Source organism: Sinohyriopsis cumingii, chromosome 6, assembly GCF_028554795.1.
Source record: "Sinohyriopsis cumingii isolate HCF-2022 chromosome 6, ASM2855479v2, whole genome shotgun sequence".
Taxonomy (NCBI): Eukaryota; Metazoa; Mollusca; class Bivalvia; order Unionida; family Unionidae; genus Sinohyriopsis; species Sinohyriopsis cumingii.
In genome coordinates this window covers 65,090,025-65,112,636 of record NC_142966.1, presented here as the reverse complement: position 1 = coordinate 65,112,636, position 22,612 = coordinate 65,090,025, and the positions used below count along the sequence as shown (strand labels likewise).

Sequence of the window (22,612 nt, the reverse complement as noted above, 5' to 3'; positions counted from 1 at the left end):
TTTTTATTACTACTTATAAATGAAATCACTGAAATAATGTTTAAAATAACAATATATAAAAAAAACACAACTTTTTACTTTTTAAAATATTATATATATTATTTAGAACAGTCATTTTAAAGGACCATTAATAGCATCATTTTGGGAGTTCTGTTCATCCCTCTGATCTTGTGTAAATTATAATCACTTTAGATGTCAAATCTTTCACTTTTTTCAGTACACTGATTTTCATCCATTTCCAACTATACAAAAAAAAACCTGATTCAGCTTGTCTTGCTTCCTAATTACATATATTGATGTTAGATTGCTGTAATTCCTGAATGTGACTATTTAAAAGCCAACTTCTTTACAAAACAAGAACAAAGTTATGTAATAATTACCAGTAACTTTGATTTAAAATATAATAATTTTTTTTACCTGTGATAAAGGGGCATACAAAAACAGATTGCAACAAACTTACGAGTGACAAGATTAGGAGGTAAAAACCATAAGACTAAAAAATGCAGAAAGATACTCATTTTGCACCAAACTTTTATTGCTGGAATCATCCCTGGCCTTCAAAGCGTTAGTCTCAGATTTAACTTTTTAAATGCACATTTCCATATTGACAACAGCAGTACATGATAGTGTCACACCTCACTGAAAAGTGGTCTAACATGTTGACTGCCTTTCTGAGAAGGTCTTAATAGGATTGTCAGGTCTGCTCATTGTGAACCCACGTCCAAGAAATACACTACTTGTACACGGGTACCAGATAACTCCCTGCAACACTGCTAGTGAGAGATCTTGAGGGCATGAATTGTACATTAAATTAAATGTTGGACACGGAAGACTCGTATGGAAAAAATGTTAACCATAATACATTAATAATGATAAAATGTAAACTTTCATGATAAATATAATATGAGCTTCTAAAAATGTCTTAATCATCCCAAGTAATTTTATAATAAGAACACTGAGCTCAGCAAAAAGATTATCCTGCTTGCTGCCCAACTTTCTCAGAATAGATGCAATGAAGTATTTTCACATAAGAAGCTCTAATTCCTTGAAAAAAGGTTTTAATACGATGGTAACACTTTACTGAAGACCCATGCATTAGACTGGTTAATTCATACAGTTTCTGAAGGTTTTGACTTCTTTGCTTTTGCTGTGTTCACTTTTTCTCCTCTCTTCCTTTTCAGTCCTTTCAATTTTCTGGTTTGAAGTTTACTCAGATCCTGTTTTTGCATGTGAATTCTGCCCAGCTTACTTCCAAATGGATCCTGAGAAATGTTCTTGGTCTTTTTCGGCTACAAAGAAAAACCAAACTTAAACTTATAAATGTAATGCACAGACTAAGTGGTCAAAATCAGAGCCGGTAAAGTTTCTTTTTTTTTATGAGTCCTCAGGTGCCAATATAGGCCTGTCTGTCTCAATTTGAAATATTTCAAGTTTCATACAAAATTTCCTGAAAATGTTTTTTCTCTCCCAAAAATTTGATTGTGTAGTTGTGAGTTTCAGGATCACACAGTATGCAAAATAAAGAATTTACATCTCTTCATGATTATTTCAGATAGATAATAAAAGCCACCATAACAATGTTGTACTCCCCTCACTAAACTGCAGCTATTATAAAATGTAAACACTGCAATTTCACATCCAGTGAACTTTGACCTACTGATCGAAACTCAATAGGGAGCTGCCCTTCCTCCAGTGTAATGCAACAATGCATCTGATACAAAAACTGGTTGCGAGAAAAATAAATAAAAAGTACATTTTTATCACGTGGAACCTAAAATGACAAATTCAGCCTGTGGTTTTAACTCTGATGTCTGGCTTGAGAATAAGTTCGAAAGGTTCCTCTTCCCAGCAGTACGTCACCTATGAAATTTTTTGTAAACTGGTTCCCTGAAATTTGCAAAACAAAAACAAGTTTCCTTCCTCAAAGGTACTGATGCTCACTGTCCAAAACAAATGTCTAGGAATCAAAGACAAGACCGTTTTTCGTTTTACTTGCTAAGTGTTGAAACAAGCAATGATATTCTTCAGCAATTAGACCATCTAGTCATCATAAAATGTCTTTTGGTGGAAACCAATATCAATACAACCATCAAATATAGATGAGAAGTGACAAAACATTTTCAAGATGGCCACTAAGGCAGCAATATGATTGAACTGTACATCATCATAAGTTTTCTGGTGAATACTGCATTTTGATACGACTTTGTATTGGAGTAGCAGTAATAAGATTTTCAATATGGCTGATATGGTTGCCATATTGGATGTCAGATATGCATCATTTTAATTTGTGCCTAACAAGACCTTCAGACATATTTGTATGTAAAGTTTTATTGCAATCCTCCCAGTTGTTCTGGCGGAGTATTGCTAACAAACTTGTGCATTCACATGGAAAAGAAAATGACAGACAACAGGCCATCTCATAAGCACTTTGGTCTATAACCAGTGAGCTAAAAGATTGCCATGTGAGCTTTAGTTACCTTAACCTTTCACCTATCAACATTAGAATCAACTGGGAGCTGCCCCTGCCCAAGTAAAGCATACCTGTGATGTATGACAAAAATTAGACCAAGATTCACCTCTTTCATAGACTTCTACAATCTAGAAATGGCTTTGTGATTGTTTTGCCAAATTAGTGGATGCGAAAAGAAATGCCTATTACATGAGCCATACAAGAAACTGACTCTCAATCAAAGTATAGGTGTTAATGGGGTTTCCATCGCAAGGGTTTAGATTAAGTTCAGATGACTGAAATGCAAACCAGATAAGAATCGCTGGAAGTTGCCAGTGTAAAAGAATAGTACTACTGATACTTGGGTCTTGACATGGCTTTTCAAAGCATCAAAGTATATCAGTAATTCTGATTGAGGCAAAGCTACTCTTTCTTGACTAAGAGATGAATGAATGTGAGAATGGTTAAGTGGAAGCCTGGAAACCTAATCAATCAATGCACAAATGGACAGTGTCGTGTTGATAAAGGAAGATGGTATCTGTTCACTTCTCCCAAATGATGAAATGAGATGATGCAAGTGCTAAGACTAAGAAGGAGAAATAGGCAGTGTGGGATAATGAACAATGGCTGGGAGTCCATATCATGGTACAGTTATCACCAGATATTTAAGAGGATGCTAATGATAACAAAGGTTACCTGTGGAAATGACATATTGCAGTATCATTTATTTTTGTGTGACCCAATTTTTATGGTGAGCTTACAAGACATTTTCATGGGTACTTCAAATCTGGTTTTGCCCGTCCAAGTTTGCTTATTATTAGGTATTCAAGTTGGTGGTTTAACCTCTAAAACTACACACATGAAGAAAACAAAACCGGCAAATTCAAACAGCAGTATCCAGAATGTTTAAAAACAATACTACCACAAAAATGAGCACAAATCAAAGATCTTACAAGTTGAATAATTAGTTTTCATCCAAGTAACATCAATGGAAGCCAACAACACTAAAACACTACTACCACCTCTATGAGCACAATTAAAACACCTGTAATCACTTACAGAGTTTTTGTCTGGGTGCTCAACATTGAAGGAATCCAACACCTTAGTGTGAAGATGCTAATTTTACTGAAAGACCCTGAAGTCGCTCTTTGTGTCTGCCTCATGTGAGATCGTGACAAGGCAGAATGAATTCCACTTATTAGCCAAGTTGAGGTGATATGACACTTGAGGGAAACCATTTTGACCACATCACTCCCAAGCATGTACCCGAAGTGGAACAAATGAATTTTATATTTGCATGGCCGTAAGAAAGTACTTCCAAGAACTAATGGAAGTTGTAACTGATGAACAAAGAGGATGTGGTACTGATTCCTCTATCCAAGGGGAGACCACTATAGTCCAACTTCCATCATGGCAAGCAGATGGCTTCTTATAAATTCTACTGCTAAAATGACCTCAAGATGTGGTAAACATAATTTATTTTAGCATGCGAGATTTGACAGGTAGTGGTTGTACTCCTTATATGTATTATGATTCAAGTTTTTTTGCAAAATAGAAGGATTAAAGACCTAAATTTCACGAGATAACTTGGTCACGCATCTGGTTTATAGGAGTCTTCTAGTTTTTTTAAATAAAAAACCAAGTGTTTTGCCAAAAATATTCATGGAATCAAACAAAAATCATCATCTTGAATTGCTTTGTACTAACCTTTGCTGTTTTGGGAACCTTGAGGGCCCTTTTGTAGAGGTCATCTGAGGCTAGTTTCGTCCTTCTAACCGCAAGATCTAGGGAGGGTCCCATATCTTCAAGCTCAATACGAGGAGTCCGGCTGCCTGACTTTTTCATGAGAATCCTAAATAAAAGACATGTCTTTAATAGCACATCAACACATGAAACACTATCAAGTACTGAGGCAATGGGAGTACAATACCTTGGAATACACAGAAACATGCATGGAATCAGGCTACTCTTTGCTGGATTAAAACCAGGAACCCACTAATATTATTTGACACATTACCCAATAAGCCACTGTGACTCCCCTTAAACATTAAAACAGTCAAAATGCAACAAGATATTTTAACAATGTAACCCTAATATCAATACATACACACACACACACACACATATATATATATATATATATATATATATATATATATATATATATATATATATGCCTTTTTCAACCACAAGTTTAAATGGGGATTTGAGTTTGCTGCAGTAACATGCCCACTTTTCACTTCTCCAGTCCCAAATTCAATCCCCACATAGTGCATATACGACAGAATATGATCACTAATTCAATCACAGATTTAACACCAAGTTGTTCAGTTATGATCGCCTCAAAGGTAAATAAAACCCCAGGCATAACAAGTCACTGCAATTAAAGGATTGATTCCTTTTTGTATGATCTTAAAAATGGAATTGTGATGGCACAGTTGGAAGTTGTTGGTTGGATACCTATCCAGGCCTGCCATTGTCTGCTGCCCTGTGTGGATACCTATCCAGGCCATCCATTGTCTGCTGCCCTGTGTGGATACCTATCCAGGCCAGCCATTGTCTGCTGCCCTGTGTGGATACCTATCCAGGCCACCCATTGTCTGCTGCCCTGTGTGGATACATATCTAGGCCATCCATTGTCGGCTTCCCTGTGGTATCCTTGGGATGGCATTTAACTCCAATTTCTTTTGCATCATATAGCAAAACATTAACTACCCCCTCCTTCCCTGTTAGATCAAATAGTTTAACATGTGACCATAATGACTACTAAGGATATTAGTATAAAACTGAATCCTGTCAATTTATTACTGATCATGGAACATCAAATTTCAAGGTTTTTGTCAGTAAACTAGATCAAACATTTAAAGTCGCAATGAAATTTGAACCATTTATATCTGCCTTTGTGATCTATCTTGTGTGATGATAAACTACCACTCGATTCTACACTCTTATCTGTAAGACTGAAAGCAGTTCCACTAGCTATAATGAGATGACAAAGCATTACTCCCTCGTTTCTTTAATACTTGCAGTATTCATTGTAATGGAAAAAATACATTATATATTTATGAAAGATGAGGAACAATATAAATTTTTACTGACCAAAGTTTAATTTGCATTCAAAATTTCATCAACTTTAAATGTATACCTCAAGAAAGCATTGTAGACACAAAAGCACACTTAAGAGATAACTTACAAGAAAGTAATTACCATGTATGATTGAAACTTTTAGCCACTGCATGGACTTAAAGTTTTCATTTTTTATACTCTTGACCACCAGTACCATTTAATAATGCATTAAGCAAACATACAAAACCGCACATCACTATTACCAAATATGTCTTACACATAATTGCTGAATCAGCAGATCAGTCATGCTTTCTCATAGCCCATTACAACTGGCATGTATGGAGATAATCCAGTTTACCTCAACTGTCTTAATGATGGACACTTTTAGTTTGATTGAGGCCTTATCTAACAGTTATCTCCTCTTTACTGCATTAATTCAACACAGCAGTCACATGGGCTGTGAGAAATAAATAGAGAAATAAATAGAGGGACTGCAGCATATCCATACATGGAACTGGCTATTTTTAATTTAAATGAGACAGGACAATGTAGGTTGAAAATATTAAAGTGCACTACCACTTTCTGATGATATTAAATGGGGGGGGGGGGCAGGCATAACATGTACATGACATCAGAATTGAGTCGACAAACCATGGATGCTGGAACAAATATTATGAAAACTCAATTTAGAAAGAACTGTTAATATACATAACAGAAGCTGTTAAAAATACAAAAAAAAGCAACTGGCTTTGCACAATTGGTTTTGTCCTAGTGACTAACCCCTAATTGTTGACATACATATGTTCTGATAATATTTAAGAACAAAAGAAAAACCTAACCTATCTTACAGCAGTGGAGTTAAGTTTGTTTGCTGTTTTTGAGTTTATAAGAATGTCAGCATCTTCTTTGATTTTGGTTTTTTCATTTGCGTTAAGTACTGACAATTAATAAATTACCAAACCAAATATTGCATTTGGGATTAAGTTAATTTATACGTAAGTTTATGGTTGTGAATATATGTATTTTATGCTGTTTTGTTTTTAAATGAGAAATCAATGAAATTACATTTTTTAATAAACACTTAAATTCGAAACCCTTTAAAGTAATACACAGTATTGGCTACAATGTGTGGTGGGACAATTCTGTATTCAGTAGTAAATCTAACCTGTAGTTGCGAATGTAAATTTTCCCTTCTATAGCCGTAATCATCACTACATGCTCAAGACCAGCAAGTCGAATCTGCTCTACCAACGTTCCACGGAAAAAGTCTGAAATTGGAATGTGAATGTAATAATGTTATAAATCTTTCCAAATGTTATGTTCACCAAAAATGTAAAATCTAAATTAACAGAGTGTGTGTGTGTGTGTGTATGATTTGGATTTTTTAATGTAGCTTTAACAATTTTTCAGTCATATCGCTACGATGTCTGCAGTGTGGCAGTTTATAAAGATGTTTAGCACTGAGGCATCATGCTGCAGACATGTAGCATGGTGTGTGTGTATGATTTAGATTTTTAACGTAGCTGTAACAATTTTTCAGTCATATCGCTAGGATGTCTGCAGTATGATAGTTTATAGTGATGTTAAGCACTGAGGCATCATGCCGCAGACATGTAGCGTGATGTCCCACCCAGTCACATTATCCTGACACCAGGCCAACCAGTCCTAACACTAACCCCTTTCAATTAACAGTACCGAATAACAAAAATTTAACTGACATGAGAATTATTCATCATAACAGAGCTGGAAAAAATGCTTCTCTAACATCCTATGGCAAGTGCAAACTTTTGCTTGTTAAGTTAATTTTTACACACATTTCCCAGGTTTCTAATACAAAATCAGGGAATGGGATTTCTTTGTGCCATTTCATGAAAATCTCAATTCTGAGCAAGATTTTTTCTTCATTTTGTCTCAGTCTGTTATGTATTATCCGCAGATCTTTGAAATTCTATCACTGCAGTAAGAATTTGTCAGAATATCTAAGGAAACTATATATATACAAAAGGTAAGGGTGGCAATGAATCTTCTAGGTGGGTGGAGGTGCAATACAAGTATTCATCAATTTTTTTATGCCATTCAAAATATTTTTTACAGTTCACACCTTGCCAAAACAAATAAGCGTGTGAATGAATGAATGCTAATGGTCTGTCCACCATGGTAGCATGACTTTAAGGACAGCAGTTCCAAAGTAATCCAAAACAAATCATTGTGAATTTAACATCCTAAAATTTATGCTGCAGAATAGTCTTCCTTTGCTATTCACGTGTGACCAAATTCACAATGCATCGAATCACAAATTTTTAAAAAGTTTTCATTTTCAGTAATAAATTTATAGATTTGAAAACAAAGAAAGACTGTGCGGTTTATCGTATGTCATTAAACATCTAGAACTTAAATACTAAGGGTCTATCCCACAGTGTAGGACACATGACCTTGATCTTGGAAATGGTGTATAAGGCCTGTGAATTATGATTACAACTACAAGCCATGACCTTTAGCCAGTTGCTTCCTTTGGGCCTTTTGAGATCCTCCTGACTTAGAGTATAAAGCTTTTGATGCTCTTAGGGGTCTATGTGATCTTGACCTTAACTTTTTACCCATATATTTAAAACACTACTATTACGACCTTTAATAGCGATAATTTCATACATTAAATGCATCGTAAACCATTTGGATACAAAGAAATTTATTTAATTTTGCTTAAAGGTAATTTTTTAAGAAGACAAAATTACAGTCAAATTATGCATCCTATGTTAAATATACAGAAAAATATATGGAATAAATGGAAAATAATGGTTTTATGGGCATGCTTTAGTGATCTGAAGAGAAACAAAGGGACGACCCCAGAAGGGAATGTCCACATGTGTGTAGTATCTGAGATAACTCTGGATTAATCCTTGGACCTCTCGAATTTGAAATCTGTGTGAATTTCTCTTGTCCAAGATGTAACAGAATAAGTGAGTACAAACTTTGTCTTGAGGTAAAGTAAGGAGACAAACAGCTATGCACAAAGATATACACACATTACACTCAGTTCTAAAAGGAATAATTACCTAGGAATAAATTCTTAATTCTTTTATATTCACCATCCTGATCAAATATATCTCCAGCAAATAGTATGCAAGGTTTTGTTCCCACTGCACATTTACTTCCCTGAAGAAAAAAACAAAGAATGATTTTACATTTCAGTATAAAACACTGTTTCATCTGCAAATGTGCTTTAACATAAAATGGTACTATTTCAATATGGAACAGTTCCACATGCAGACAGAAAATATTCATATTCCGGGGTTCGAACCCGTGACCTCCTGCATCCGAGGTAGATGCTTTAACCACAAGGCCATAGGAGTAGTCCAGTTCAATAAATAAATTAACAAACATTTAGTAGCTATAAAAAATATGATTGATTTGAGGAATGATGAGATGCATAAAGCAGTGATATCAACTGTGTTGATGAACTAATGCACATTGAGAGACAAGTCTTTTAATAGCTGACTGACCTTTAACCTTTCCTGAGCAAGTCATTACTGTCTGATTTCTGCAAGTTACTATTAGACAATGAAAACATATCAACTCCTCTTTCTAAACTTAACATCAATATGTAAATGGCAATTTGTGTGTTAAGAACAGAATTGATGAAAATCACCAATTTAAACAAAAAAATATTGAAGATACTAACTGCAGTGTTTGTGCTATTTTCTTTATAAAATAAGTCTGAAAGCATAAGTGAACCTGTCATGGATTAACAATGGCAGACACTGCTGTGTCTAGGAATTACCACTTCATTAGGCTGTTTTCATTAATCATTGGGCAAATTAATTACTGAAAAAATGTTCAATTCATAGAAAGCAAAGTATAAATAATATGTGTGTGTATTTATGTGTGATTTGGAGCTTAACATAGCTTCTAAAAATGTTTAGTCATAACACTTAGATGTCTGCAGTGTGGCAGTTTATAGTGATGTCTAGCACTGGGATATCATGATGCATACTTGCAGCATGATGTCCCACCCAGTCACATTATCCTGACACCAGGCTGACCAGTCCAAACACTAACCTCTTAATGACGAGTGCCAAGCAAGGCAGCTGCTAGTACCATTTTTGTAAGTATCTGGCATGACTCAGCCGAGGTTCAAACTTGTGACATCCTGCATTATGTAGTAGAAGATTCAGCATCAAAACATAATTATGTAGGCCAGAAATGTATGGGACAATTCTATGTTGTGGAATTCAGAAAGCAATACAAGGTCAAGGCTATTTTCTGGCATTACTCATTTTCTTGAAAATACGAAAAAGCAGTGAAGCAAATCGTATTTTAACCAATTCATAGCATTATTACAAGTATGTATGCAAAATAATAAAAAACATAGATATTCAATCCTTTCAATAGACTGTTGTAATGAAGCAATAAACTGACTGTGTTACATTAAGAATATCCCTCTTTCTAAAAACGGATGCACTCATGTTATGCATTATGCCGTATTTGTTCCTGGCTTGTTGATTTGGTTGAAAAAAAGGTAAAGTTTATTTACATATCAACTATAATGATTCAGCGTGTTGTCGATGAATAGTTACAGTAATTTTTTTATCAGCAACAATGAAATTAGGATGAGCAGTTTGGTATGAAGACTTTCTTGCATTGCTCTCATGTACATCTTACAGGGGTTGTTTCAAACCAGGTTTAAATTATTTTTTTTACAACTGCTATTTGACAGTAAACTTTCAGAAACTTACAAGTAATTTTTTTTAAAGCGCTAGTTCAATAATTAACTCCTATCAGTTAATATTAATTATTTTCTATTGTGGGCTTTTAAGTCATGTATCCAAAATACACTGCATAAGAATATGACACTTTTTATACACGTTCATAGTGTATTCATAGTAAGCATAAAACACAGAATTTTATACTTGAAAAATATATTGTTAAAAGCAATAATAAATACAAATATTCATACTGAAAAATATAGGGCATGATTCAAACACATATATTAATTTCATTTCTTGCTTTGCTCCCACATCTCCTAACAGTGTTCAGAAGTCGTCACTTCTCTCTAAAATCCAAGTCTAGCTTGACCCCTGATACAGACATTTAAATACCAACCATTATCACCAAAAGGTGCAAGAATCTAATTTAGTTCAAAACTCGGAGAACCTGGACAGAGACATGGCCCTCAGACAATTTAAATTTGGCCTATATTTTGATTATTTAATAAGCCACATAATTTGGAAAATTGTTATAATGGCTTTTTTTTATGATCATTAATGCAGAGTACTCTTATGGTCAAGCAGGATCTCAGGATACCAAACTATCTACTGACAGATATCCACTACGTATCGTTCAATGTAAGCATAGTGATGATTGTTAGATAAGGGAAATTGGTAAAGTACGAATGAAATCAACATAGAAAGAATATCTTACAGACACATGTATACATGCTCAACTGCTATGTGTAAAATTATTCATGTACTTACTTTTATATCAAACATTGACTGAAATTTTTCAACCCCAAATTCTACCATGTCAAGTACATGGTAATCAAACATTCTCCCTGAAAATTAAAAAAAGAACAAAAAATACAGTTTCTAACTTAACTATTGGAATTCTAAATTAAATATACAAGGAAACAATCTCATAACAAATAAAGCATTCTGTGAAACATGCAAATTGTGCTTCCTAATAACCTGAATTTTTAAAAAAATTCCAGACTTGTCTTATTTCTTTTGGTACATTTAAATTGACAAATGTATAAAGTACCATGATATTACCACTGCATCCATATAGTTAAACTGGATGACACCATCCACAAGTGTCACCAGACCATGCTATAATGTTGGCTCCAACAGCTACTGTTGGTACTAACTTGTAAGACAGGTCGAACTTCAAAACACAACTGACATTGATCTGTAGTCACATAATGCACTGACCGATCAAAGTTAATAATTTAAATTCTGCTGATTATTCATAATAAACCACACAAATCTAGATCTGCTGGCATATTATGCAAAAGCACATCTGGGTCTGTGTAGTCTGCATTTGAACTTGACTTATGAGTATATACAGTGAACTGGGTACAAGTTCTGGCTAATATTGTTGAAACCTTACTATTTATAGGTCACCTATTTTACAAATTTTTGTCCAAATGCAAAATCATGTCCTTGAATAATCATGTCAATTTCCAAACAGCAGAATGACATCTTGAACTTGGCATGTTCTGTCATTTTTTCCTTGTCACTTCTATTTCTGAGGTGGCTCGAGTTCTCAACCCCCAAAATGTATTCTTCTTTGGGGCAAGAAGAACCACGAGAACATTGCTCGCAAGTCAAAAACAGCCTCACCCAAAGACGCCACCAGGTTTGCTTTTTCTTTAGTTGCAGTCTCCTCTGATGGCGCCTGTCATAGGATCATACTTCAACCTTTGGTCACTGAAGATGGGGAGGGTAAGATGGTCAACTGAGAGATACAGCAGGAGAGAAAACATTGCAGTACACCCATAAGGGATGATGGTTTGGACAGGTCAGTTGGTAGAACACAAGGGCTATGTATAACCAGTAAGGGAAGATGGTTTGGACAGGTCAGCTGGTAGAACATAAGGGCTATGTATAATCAGTAAGGGATGATGGTTTGGACAGGTCAGCTGGTAGAACACAATGGCTATGTATGACCTGTAACATTTGACTGTATAAAGAAAGGCTCTGGTTTGATTTATTACAGGATTATGATCTGTACCATCTTCTAATTTTTGGCACAAGAACTTATGATAACCTAATTTTGTAATTACAAATAACTATCTCTAGATTAGCATTGGCTTTCTGTCCATGAGAATGAATCACAAAATGAGATATTACAAAATAAAGGTTTTAGACTTTTTATATAAAAAATGTATATTTGGCATACAGATCAAACAATGACTTTAAAAATTAGAGCTAAATAATATGATTGTAGTTAATTGTTGTATTAATTATACATTTACACACAATTATCATTTTCCATTGCAACTATCACCATACAGTAATGACGAAACACTATTATAACGCCAATAAAGTATTTATGTTCCCAATATGTACCACTGTATCACTACAAATCTTGGTTGGTGTTCTTTAAGTTCTGGGTGTTTATCTCCATGGTCATACGTTTTTATCCCCTTTCCAAAAAGATTGTGACCAAAACAGGCCTAATATAAACTAGTGTGAATACAAAAAGATGTATTCTATATAGCAAAAAAGAAAGGAATAAACAGATGATAACGAGTTTTCTTCCACCTACTGAAAACTCAATTTTTGAGAACCAGCGAAAACCCATTAACAAGACATTTTAGTGCCTGCCCCATCTGTAATGATAAATGAGGTATCTAAGTTAAGAAACACCTTAGAATAATACAGATAAAAAGTTTTCATAAACTTGTTTGGACAGCAAGATATCTGGATAACCAAAGCTTTACTTTTTTGGCAGACGTTAATGATTTGTACTACTCTCCTTACATTTAATTGTTGTGAATTCTTTTAATACAATAATGCAACAATTTAAGCCCTAAGCAGTAATAATTTTGGTGAAAACAGGAAAATGCACGTTTCATTTTCAGTCCCATCTTGCCGATTTACAAGGTCTCTAAGGGCTCAATAAAACATTTTCCTTCTCTATTATCACATTAGCCTGACATTTAATGTTAACTTCTATTAGTACACGGTGTAAGAGATAGCCATTTTATTTGAATAATTCAGTATCTGTATAGTGGACACTTAAAAAAATGCCATAAATGAAAAGTGCCTTAGTGATTTTAATGATTACAAACTATAATAGTTTCTTTTCCAAAACCAATGAATGAGTCCATATGCAGACCTGCCACAACACCGAAACAACATCATTTTCTATTTTTAAGTTTGTAGACAGGAAATAAAATTTAGGGTCTGCCAAAAAACTATAGCAAGAGTTGTAAAGTGGGAAACATAGTGCTTTTCATTCTTGGGCCATACGGGAAAACGTTCAACTTACCCACTACAACGTTATGAGGCCGTTTCTTGGAATGTGATCCAAACATAAACAATGCTGAATCACTCTTCTGTGCAAAATATTCCTAATAAGAAGAAAATAGTAAGTTTAAATAAATTACTTTATAGCTACATTAGAATCAAATTAAAGCGAAGATATTTGCAAGAAAGTACATAGTAAGGCAAACTTTGATGATTAACTTGGAGAAACTGCATCAGTTGCCAAAATGGAAACAGTTACAACACAACGGTCATTCATTCTTTACCCAGGGAGCTATTTTCTGAATTGGTAGAGGAAAACAACGCAACCAGTAATATACAATAACTTTCAAATCTACAAACAACAGAAATACTACTCAGGATCAAGAATTTTTGGGAAACAATAATGTAATAAATGGTTCTGTGTGATATCAAGTGCAGGCCTTTTGTACGACTGCCTCTCTTATAATGGATCCTACCAAATTTGGTAAATTTTATTATATTGCTGCTATTGGATTCATTTCACTTGTGTTTAGTTCTTAGTGGTTGAAAACCAATTATAATGTGGTTCTCATATTCCATTAAATCAGACAGAATTCAAAATATCTGCCCACTTTACAAGCAAACAAAATTACAATCGCAGTCTTCTTGGAATGTCTCATGTAAGAAACTGTTCAAAGATGAAAATGGAAACTCTCTGTCATGAAATGATTACTTACCAAAGGAGTTTCATCCTCAAAAGGCCTTAATATGTTCCTCCTGAAATGAAGATGTATTGAATTATGCAAACATGTTGAACTTGTGACTTCAAATCATATTTATATTAGAAGTAACATAACCATGTATACATGTAAATTACATTTTAGCAATAGATTAAATTAGATCTGGGCTAAAACATCAATAGGGAGCTGCCTCTGTCCATGTATAGCTAAGAAGTCTGATAAAAACTGGTTCCCCTGAAAATTACATTACAGTGTTGGTACCAGTGACCTTGGCATTTTGGCACCTGCACAAGTGCAGTCTTCTAATCGAATTTAATAACTATAAAAAAGGAAATGAATTACCATGCAAAACAGAAAATCAAATTTTTGCTCAATTGACCGTTGACCTATCAGTGCCAAAATTATTAGGTTTCTGTTTCTACCAATGAGACACCCGGTTTGATTAAAAAGCAGAATTAAAGCTATTGTTGCAAAACCAACTTGCATGCATAAATACAGGGTTTAATGGCATGTCAACACAATACTGGCTACATGGTGCCTATTACAAGTTCTAAAATGGCAAAAGTAAAGAATGGCAAACAAATTAAACTTGAAAAGATAAACCCTTCTAAACCTGAAACTTTACAAGACAAAATATAATGACCGTAACTTTTAGTAAAATGTTCATTAAAAAGAAGATAATGGTAAAAACATATTGGGACTGGGGCTGAAAACTAAAATAACATAAATCATAATTCAATCTGTAAGATCACAGTCTTACCTACTTTTTATGCTCCTGTTTATGTGCTACAATAAAGCACAAGCAGGAACTCAGGTCTGTTAATTATGAGCCATAGCATAATAAATAAATGTGAATTTGTGTAGAACAAGCAATCCAAATGCAAACAGTATATACCCATAATGCACTGGCAGACTGGTGTATCGTACTGTCAGTCTAGTTATTCCAAGCAGAACGTATTACCACTGATCCAGTGGTGTAATATCTTAATATCTTACTAAATTGGTCAAGGTCTATTGTATAACCTAAAATTTAGAGTAGAAATCCTTCCTCCCCTTGAAAACAAGAGTCACTCAGAGGGACTGACGCTCTACGCTCTGAAAAGAATTTCCAGGAATCCAAAATAGATTGTAACTTCATTGAAAGTCTTGAGTGTTGAAACCATCTCAGATATTATCCAGCAATAAAAAAATCTTCCTAACAGGTTCTTTGATGCCAATACTGGACATAATCAGCACCACTTCCATTTAAGACCAAACAGAGATCATTAGAAGTGAAACCCTCGTGTCATTATGGTCATCTACTCTACCGTAAATATAACAAGATTTTCAAGATGGCCATCCTGGCAACCATACTGAATGTAAAATTGATTGGTACCATTTTCATATAGGTCCAACTAATTATCACAAAAAGCTACTGATGAAAATTCCATGTCAATATTGCCATCCATTTCAGAGTAGCAACAAGATTTTCAAGATAGCCATCATGTGAAATTGTTATTAGCAGGGGCTCCAGAATCAGTGAAAACCCCATGTCAATATAATTATTCATACAAGATAACAAATTTTACAAGATGGCCCCCATGGTGGCCATATTGGAGGTCAAATCATCACCAATTTCATCTAATACCAACCAAACACCATAAAATAATTTATGCTGAAAAGAAAACCGTATGTTGGTAAGGCTTCCATTCAGAAGGAATAGCTATAACAAGATTTTCAAGATGGTACCATACTGGACTTAAGACTGGCACCATTTTTATTTAGGACCAGCTAGACATCACAATAAGTCTTTCAGTGAAAACCTCTTCTCTACAACTGGGAGTGGGAATTTTCTATATATCTAAGCAGGATTTAACAATGTAGTGGTAGGGCCAGAAAATGTGATCAACAAGTGCCACACATTCAACTGATTTTCAAGTGCAATGTTTTAGAAATTAATGAGAACCCTGCAATCATTTATCCTAAAACAGACCCTGTTTGGTTTGAGTCACATGAGAGAGAATAATACAGGATATCAAAAGATTTAAGTTTTTTTGTCTGCATCAGATGACTAAATATAGATAAATTAGCATACAACCATTTTTATCAATTATTATCATCTTTGTCTTTTTCATCTTTTTCCAGGCCACTCATGACATGAATGTTTGAAAGAGAGAAAGAGAGAGAGAGAGAGAGAATTCTAACCTTTTGTATGTGACTGAATTAGGTTTCTTCAAGATATGCTGAAAAAAAAGAAACCAAACCAAACAATCAGTCACATTTGCACCATGGAAATAAGCTGTGCCTTTAATTTGAAATTTCCTATCTAACTTGCTGCTTGCTTATAGCGACAACATGCTTGATGCAACAAGTGATGGCTATTTTTCGGTCCTATAGCCCTCATATACTATATAGCAATGGGTGATTATCTGAGATAATTATTGGAATAAAATGAGGGTTATTCCTTGCTGCATTACATTTTTACAATGTTACCACTTCACTTCATTTGGAATTACCATATATTGGTGTGAATAACCTGCACTTGCCTATATTGTTCACCCTGATGTTCAACCTAGTAAAAAGTGAAATACACTAGTTCTGACATACAGTGCATGTGATATCTTACATATCAAAATCTTGATATTTCACCGTATTTCATTTTTCACTTCAAATATGAAACTACAAGTCTTTTATGTGCACATTTTATAACCATTTTATTTATATATATCCTATTTTGTATTAAACATGCATAGCAGTGATTAAATGAAAAAGAACTTAATAATCTGAAAACATTTACAAGGGCTGTTTCTTTCTGATGGTACTAAATATACTGATTTTCAGCACTGGCGTTAGCTTGGAATGTGGGGTAAAAACATTGATATGAGGATGAAAGCAATGAGACACAGAGTTAAGATTTGGCACAAATACATATAATATATGTAACTTGTTACTATAAAAAAATTATTATGCTAGGTAACGGTCCACATGGTCATACCACAGCTGTTTGAGGCCACAATTTTCACATTTCATGATTTGTCTCAAGTTTGTGCCTAGAGGTAAAGCTTCACAATAAACTTGATTAGATTACTTTGGCACATTTAGGTATAGTTTTCATATAAAATATTTGGAATTTGTGATGGATGACCTGGGGGTAGTGCTTCCTTAAAACATACAAGAAAAATTCCTTGATTTATGTGTTCTTCTGTTTTTCCATCAAATATTTAAATTGGAAGTGATTTATTAATCCATCCAGTGACAGAGATATGGTAAAGAAACAACAAAATAATTATTTCATAATGTAATAAAGAATTCTAACAGCTGCACGATATTTTAAACATTCTAGGCATAGCTATCAAAAGATGCATGGGTTAAAAAGTAATTGTATTGTATACAGACCCATATGTTTTGCCCACAGAAAAAATAAATTATTCAATGTTACCAAAATGGATGATATTGAATAAAACCATATATTTATACAAATTAAATAAGAAATTTTTACATTTATCTGAAAATTATTTGGAAAGCTGATGAATTATAATTCACACTCATGGGTTAAAGTCACAAAGATGCATACCTTCTTGTGGCAAATTCAATTATTATTTTAAGAAGAAAGTATCTGAATGATTACTATATCATGATTTACTTTTGAAGAAATGTGTTAATTGCCACTAATATTAAAATGTAAAGAGCTGGAAATAACCACAAAATGTTATCAACTTGATACATTTTCAGGAATCATCATTTTCAGAAAAGGAATGAAGAAAACAAATCACAATCATTTCATATTTTATGTCAAAAAAACATTATTAGCATTTTTTAAGCATGAATGACCAAAGTTGCATGAAACGGTCCAACAGTGACAACATACATTTTGTTCTAGCAAAAAAATAAAAACTGATCCAACAGTTTATATCTCGGAGATGAAACCATGATTTTTCCTTATTTCAACAGTGTCATGATGTGTTGACTGGTCAAGCTTGTTGCAGTCACATGGTTATTCAGAGAAAGTGCAAATGAAGGAATCAGTTTTATCTGTCAATTTGGTGTTTGTGGGTGGAGTTACTATCAGGTCAAGTGTTAATAACATAACTAGAATATTTTTGTTACAGGTGTGTCTGGAAACAAAAGTCATTTCATATTGAAAAAGCAAAACTGATGTATCAAAATAGCTATCAACCATATGTAGAGTTTATCATCCACTGTTTATGTAGCAGTTACATGAGACTGATAATTACCTAATGTTTGGCAATTAAATACTTTAATAAAACTGAATGTTCAGTGCTCAAAGAAAATATTTTTTAGACACAGGCCTCAAGTTGGTAAACTCACAAACCCTGACTGAAATTCCACAAACCCTCGATTCCAATTTCCACACGTTCCAAATATCCCCCTTTTTAATACTGTCACAGAATGTTGCAATAGCTACAATTCGAATACAAATTCTATAGGGTTCGAAGGGATTTGAAGGTAATGCAAGTGTCATTAGTGTTCATCGCTATGCTGGCATGCTTTACAGAGTAAAACTCTGTCAACCAAGAGTTCTGAAATATATCTTAGTTGGGCTTTGCTGATAGCTAACTGCTTCCTATATCGGTTTTAAAAATGAATTACACTTGAGCTCTATTCCGACAACTGAAATGATCAGGCCTTGTACTCTATATATGCAGTAAAATCCAACTTAAAAGAAATGCTGTTGCTGTTCACAAACTTGTCAAAAATATAACACATATGGCTCATACATTCTATTTCAAGGCAATAATCTGTAATAATTTTTGTTCTTGTACATGCATCTAGCATCTCGTTGAGTTACCTATAATAGGTTGTTCCACTTCCTGATCCTACCTATGCAAATTAGCACAATGGGCTCACCCACTGCAGCTTTCAAACACATCTCATTAGCTACTGTCACGAATTTCTTACTGCACCTCAAGAGCAAATAAAAATTAATCCCAATTATGAGGGAGGGAGAGAGAGAGAAAGAGAGAGAGAGATGTATTGTAGGGTAATCTTATATGTTTCACTTGATGACTGATCATGCTCATGTACAAATATGGTAATAAGTAAAATGGGGTGGTTTATACCTGACCTCATTGCTTTTAATGGGTGTGGTTTATACCTGACCTCATGGCTTTTAACTATCACTGTTTAAACTACTCAATGGATAGTTTTATTTCAGCTCCAATCATGACTGCTTACCATTTATACATGCTATATGTAATGGGCATATAACGAAAGAGGTGTTTTAAAGTTTTTGTTGTTGTTGTTGAAGATTACCAAAATTTGTGTTTTCTCGAAACACGATCACGTCAGGCGCTTTGGGAGAACAAAATTGGTTTTCTAACATGATGTTAAAAATTCATTTACACATTTCATCAGCATGATCAAAGTTTAGTCAGGCAAATTTTTTTGTTGTTGACAAGTCAGATGGGCACCTCATTTAGCATATAGGATGGGCCTGATCTAAAATTTAAGGGCCCTGGCCGTTGGGATTTTTTTTTATAGCACTGATGCACTCAATCATTCAAGTGCATAAACAGATAAATCATTACAAAATCTCTCACTTCCAAGTCAAGTTTTCATTGTTGATTTATATGTAGCCCACGAGATTATATAAAAACAGTTAGTATGAAACTTTGTCTTTGCTCATCTAATATCTACAGGATGCATTCTATTGACTAGCTATCAATTTAAAGCCTTCCTTTTTTCCGTAATATCTACATATGTCTACATTAACTATTAGAAACTGATTTTGATAACTTTAATTATCATCATAAGTTATTAATATAAATAAAAAGATAAAAAGAAATGAAATTAACTGTGCTCTTGTAATAATGTATATCATACAATTTCAGGAAAGCATTTCATTTTAGTTATCTAATGTTTCCAAACTCTTGTAACCCCAACCCTAATCCTATTTTGATATCTGTCAAACAAGCTCAAATCTCCCAAGGACAAGTCAATTTTCCAGTCTGCATGATAACCTTTACTAAATATGTCCAGTGAATCATAATCAAGGTCTTAAACTTAATGGACACAGGGGTAGTTGCATTATATATATGCAGGGTCACAAATCATTGCTTTTTCTCCCAAATGTAAGGGGAATTACATAACATATGTACAGAATACAGGACTTTGATATGGAGAAAGAGACTTCCATTTAGCATAAAAAATATTAATTCTTATACCAGTTCCTTGAGTATTTGGGTGATGGTCTCACTTGTGTTGCCTCCCTTTATAAATGTGGCAGTCTTTGTGTTCTCATGAATCTTTGGTTCACGACTCTGAAGAAATCGCTTTCCTCTCTGTGTTTTGGGTTTCCTAGAATGGAGAAAGAGAAAATTCAAATAAAAATTATTATAAAGCAGAAAAATGTTCAAAAAGCTTAACCTAAAACATAACTGAAAAAGTTTATTTCAAATGAAAAGTGAAGCAAACAAATCAATTATATCATAAAATCATATTCATTAAAACCAGATATGACTTCTCTTCTGAAGCAAGACTTGACAGTATGCAGATGATTAGAATAGTCACTACAAATGATTGTTATAAAATAAGTCTGGTTTTTGTGGTTTAACTTTTCATTCTTTTTTTATCTGAGCATTATCATCAGACTCAAGCGGTAAGTCCCAGGCCGACCATTATTAAGACTTCTTCAGGACATAATTGGGCACTTTTGTTTCCTTCACAAGAAATGCTTCATTAGGTGTTGTGCTTTTTATGCTATGTACACAATAATTTTGAAACTGGTTTATCAAAACACCCAAACGGAAAAAAATGAATTTGAACAAATGGTTACTAAAACAATGATATGGTGCTGGAAAGAAATCTGACAAAAATGAACAAAGCTTAAACTTGCTGATATGGACTTGTAAGACACCTAAATAGTCTAAATCACTAAAACGTTTTAAAAATCATTCAAATGGACACCTTCAGTACAACAATTTTTAAATTACATAAAATAAGACTGCTAAATCTCGTAAACACATTAATTTAAAAGAATATTCAAAACTTGCTTCAACATCGGTACTGGTCATTAAAATTCTGTAATCAAACCCATATATTATATTAGAATTAACATCCCATCGATACATCTATTTCATCATCTTTATCTCTAATCTTGCACTTCAAACAGTGGAACAAACGGAAGAGAATATAAACAATATTGGTTGGTGTGGTTAGGTCTAATGCACAATTTAAAAAATAAAATAAAAAACCCCCAAAAAACGCCCTGGAAAAGCGGCGACAATTGGTCTCTGGCCAATAAAGAGTAATACCCGAGCGTCTGATATTCAAATACCATTTCTTTTCTTAACTTACACTATTCTCTGCATAACCATGTTTGCAAGTATATCATTAAACAAACGCAAATATCACCGACAATCCAAATACAACACGTGTTTACAGAAGAGTATGCAAGGGAGGTAACTTGTAGAAACGCTTGTTGCATGAATCAAAACAAGATTGGAGGAAAGTAAGCGTCTTAGCTTTTCCTTTTATAAATTCCCAAATAATAGCTCGAGAAATAGATTCAAATGAAAAAATCTTGAGATCATGTCAATATTCCTTCTAGATAAAAATTGATAACATCTCTTGAAAAAAATGGAAAAAAAACCAAACAACCTGCCGAAAAAACACCCCACCCTCCAAAAAACAAGCCAACTTAGGTCAAAAGATTATGCAATATGTAATGTAGAAAACACTTAATCATAATATATAAATTTTATAAAGCAATTATTGAAAAGAACATTAAAAAGAAATTACACGAATTTATTTTTGACACAAAATGTTGGATTTCCCTTTGATGAATCAGTTTTTGTTTTGCATCCCATTGCACCCACTTTTTTTTTTATAAAAAAAAGTCACACATGAATTTTCAGATAATAATAAATATCATAGAAGATGAAAGTCTTTTTCTTTTGTTTTAAAGAAAAGAGTAACTGAACTAATTCAGATTATTACTAGTTCTAAATCGCACATGGAAGGATATTTTCTTTTTTTACTTTTTTGGTTGGAAGAATACAATTTTGACCTTCGTCTTTACCCTAATGTAATAGCAGGCAGTCAAATTAATATGTTATGTTCTCATAAGAAAAGAAATTTCGTAGATAAAACGTTGAATGTTAAAGTAATTTTGAACAAAGACCATTACTTCAAAATGGTTAGGTACCGATAACGTTGTACCAGGTATCCAGCAAGCTCATGTTCTGCAGATATGCAGCATATGCCACTGGATATTTATGTGTAACAAAATAAACAAATAAAAAAATCCCAACTTCACAATTTGCTCACATGAGCGAAATATTACGTCATATTGCCGATAGCTTATGCATTTGGGAACTGTATTTTGGAGTTTAATGTGTTTATGTGAGCTTGTGATTAGTGGAGAGAGAGAGAGAGAGAGAGAGAGAGAGCAGGATATAACATATCAGCCA

At 33.8% G+C, this 22,612-nt stretch overlaps 1 protein-coding gene across 1 annotated transcript; it reads right to left on the bottom strand.

Moving 5' to 3' along the window:
• Positions 1-513: 513 nt before the first annotated feature.
• LOC149797106 (ribosome production factor 2 homolog) lies at positions 514-21,627 on the bottom strand. The gene is made up of 10 exons (XM_089961776.1): positions 21,498-21,627; positions 20,366-20,498; positions 16,386-16,423; positions 14,199-14,238; positions 13,505-13,586; positions 10,987-11,063; positions 8,569-8,668; positions 6,681-6,783; positions 4,157-4,301; positions 514-1,289 (listed from the first exon to the last, which is right to left on the bottom strand). Exons 1-10 carry the CDS (start codon positions 21,515-21,517, stop codon positions 1,110-1,112), a joined length of 918 nt encoding a protein of 305 aa, XP_089817902.1. The 5' UTR covers positions 21,518-21,627; the 3' UTR covers positions 514-1,109.
• Between the last annotated feature and the right edge of the window lie 985 nt (positions 21,628-22,612).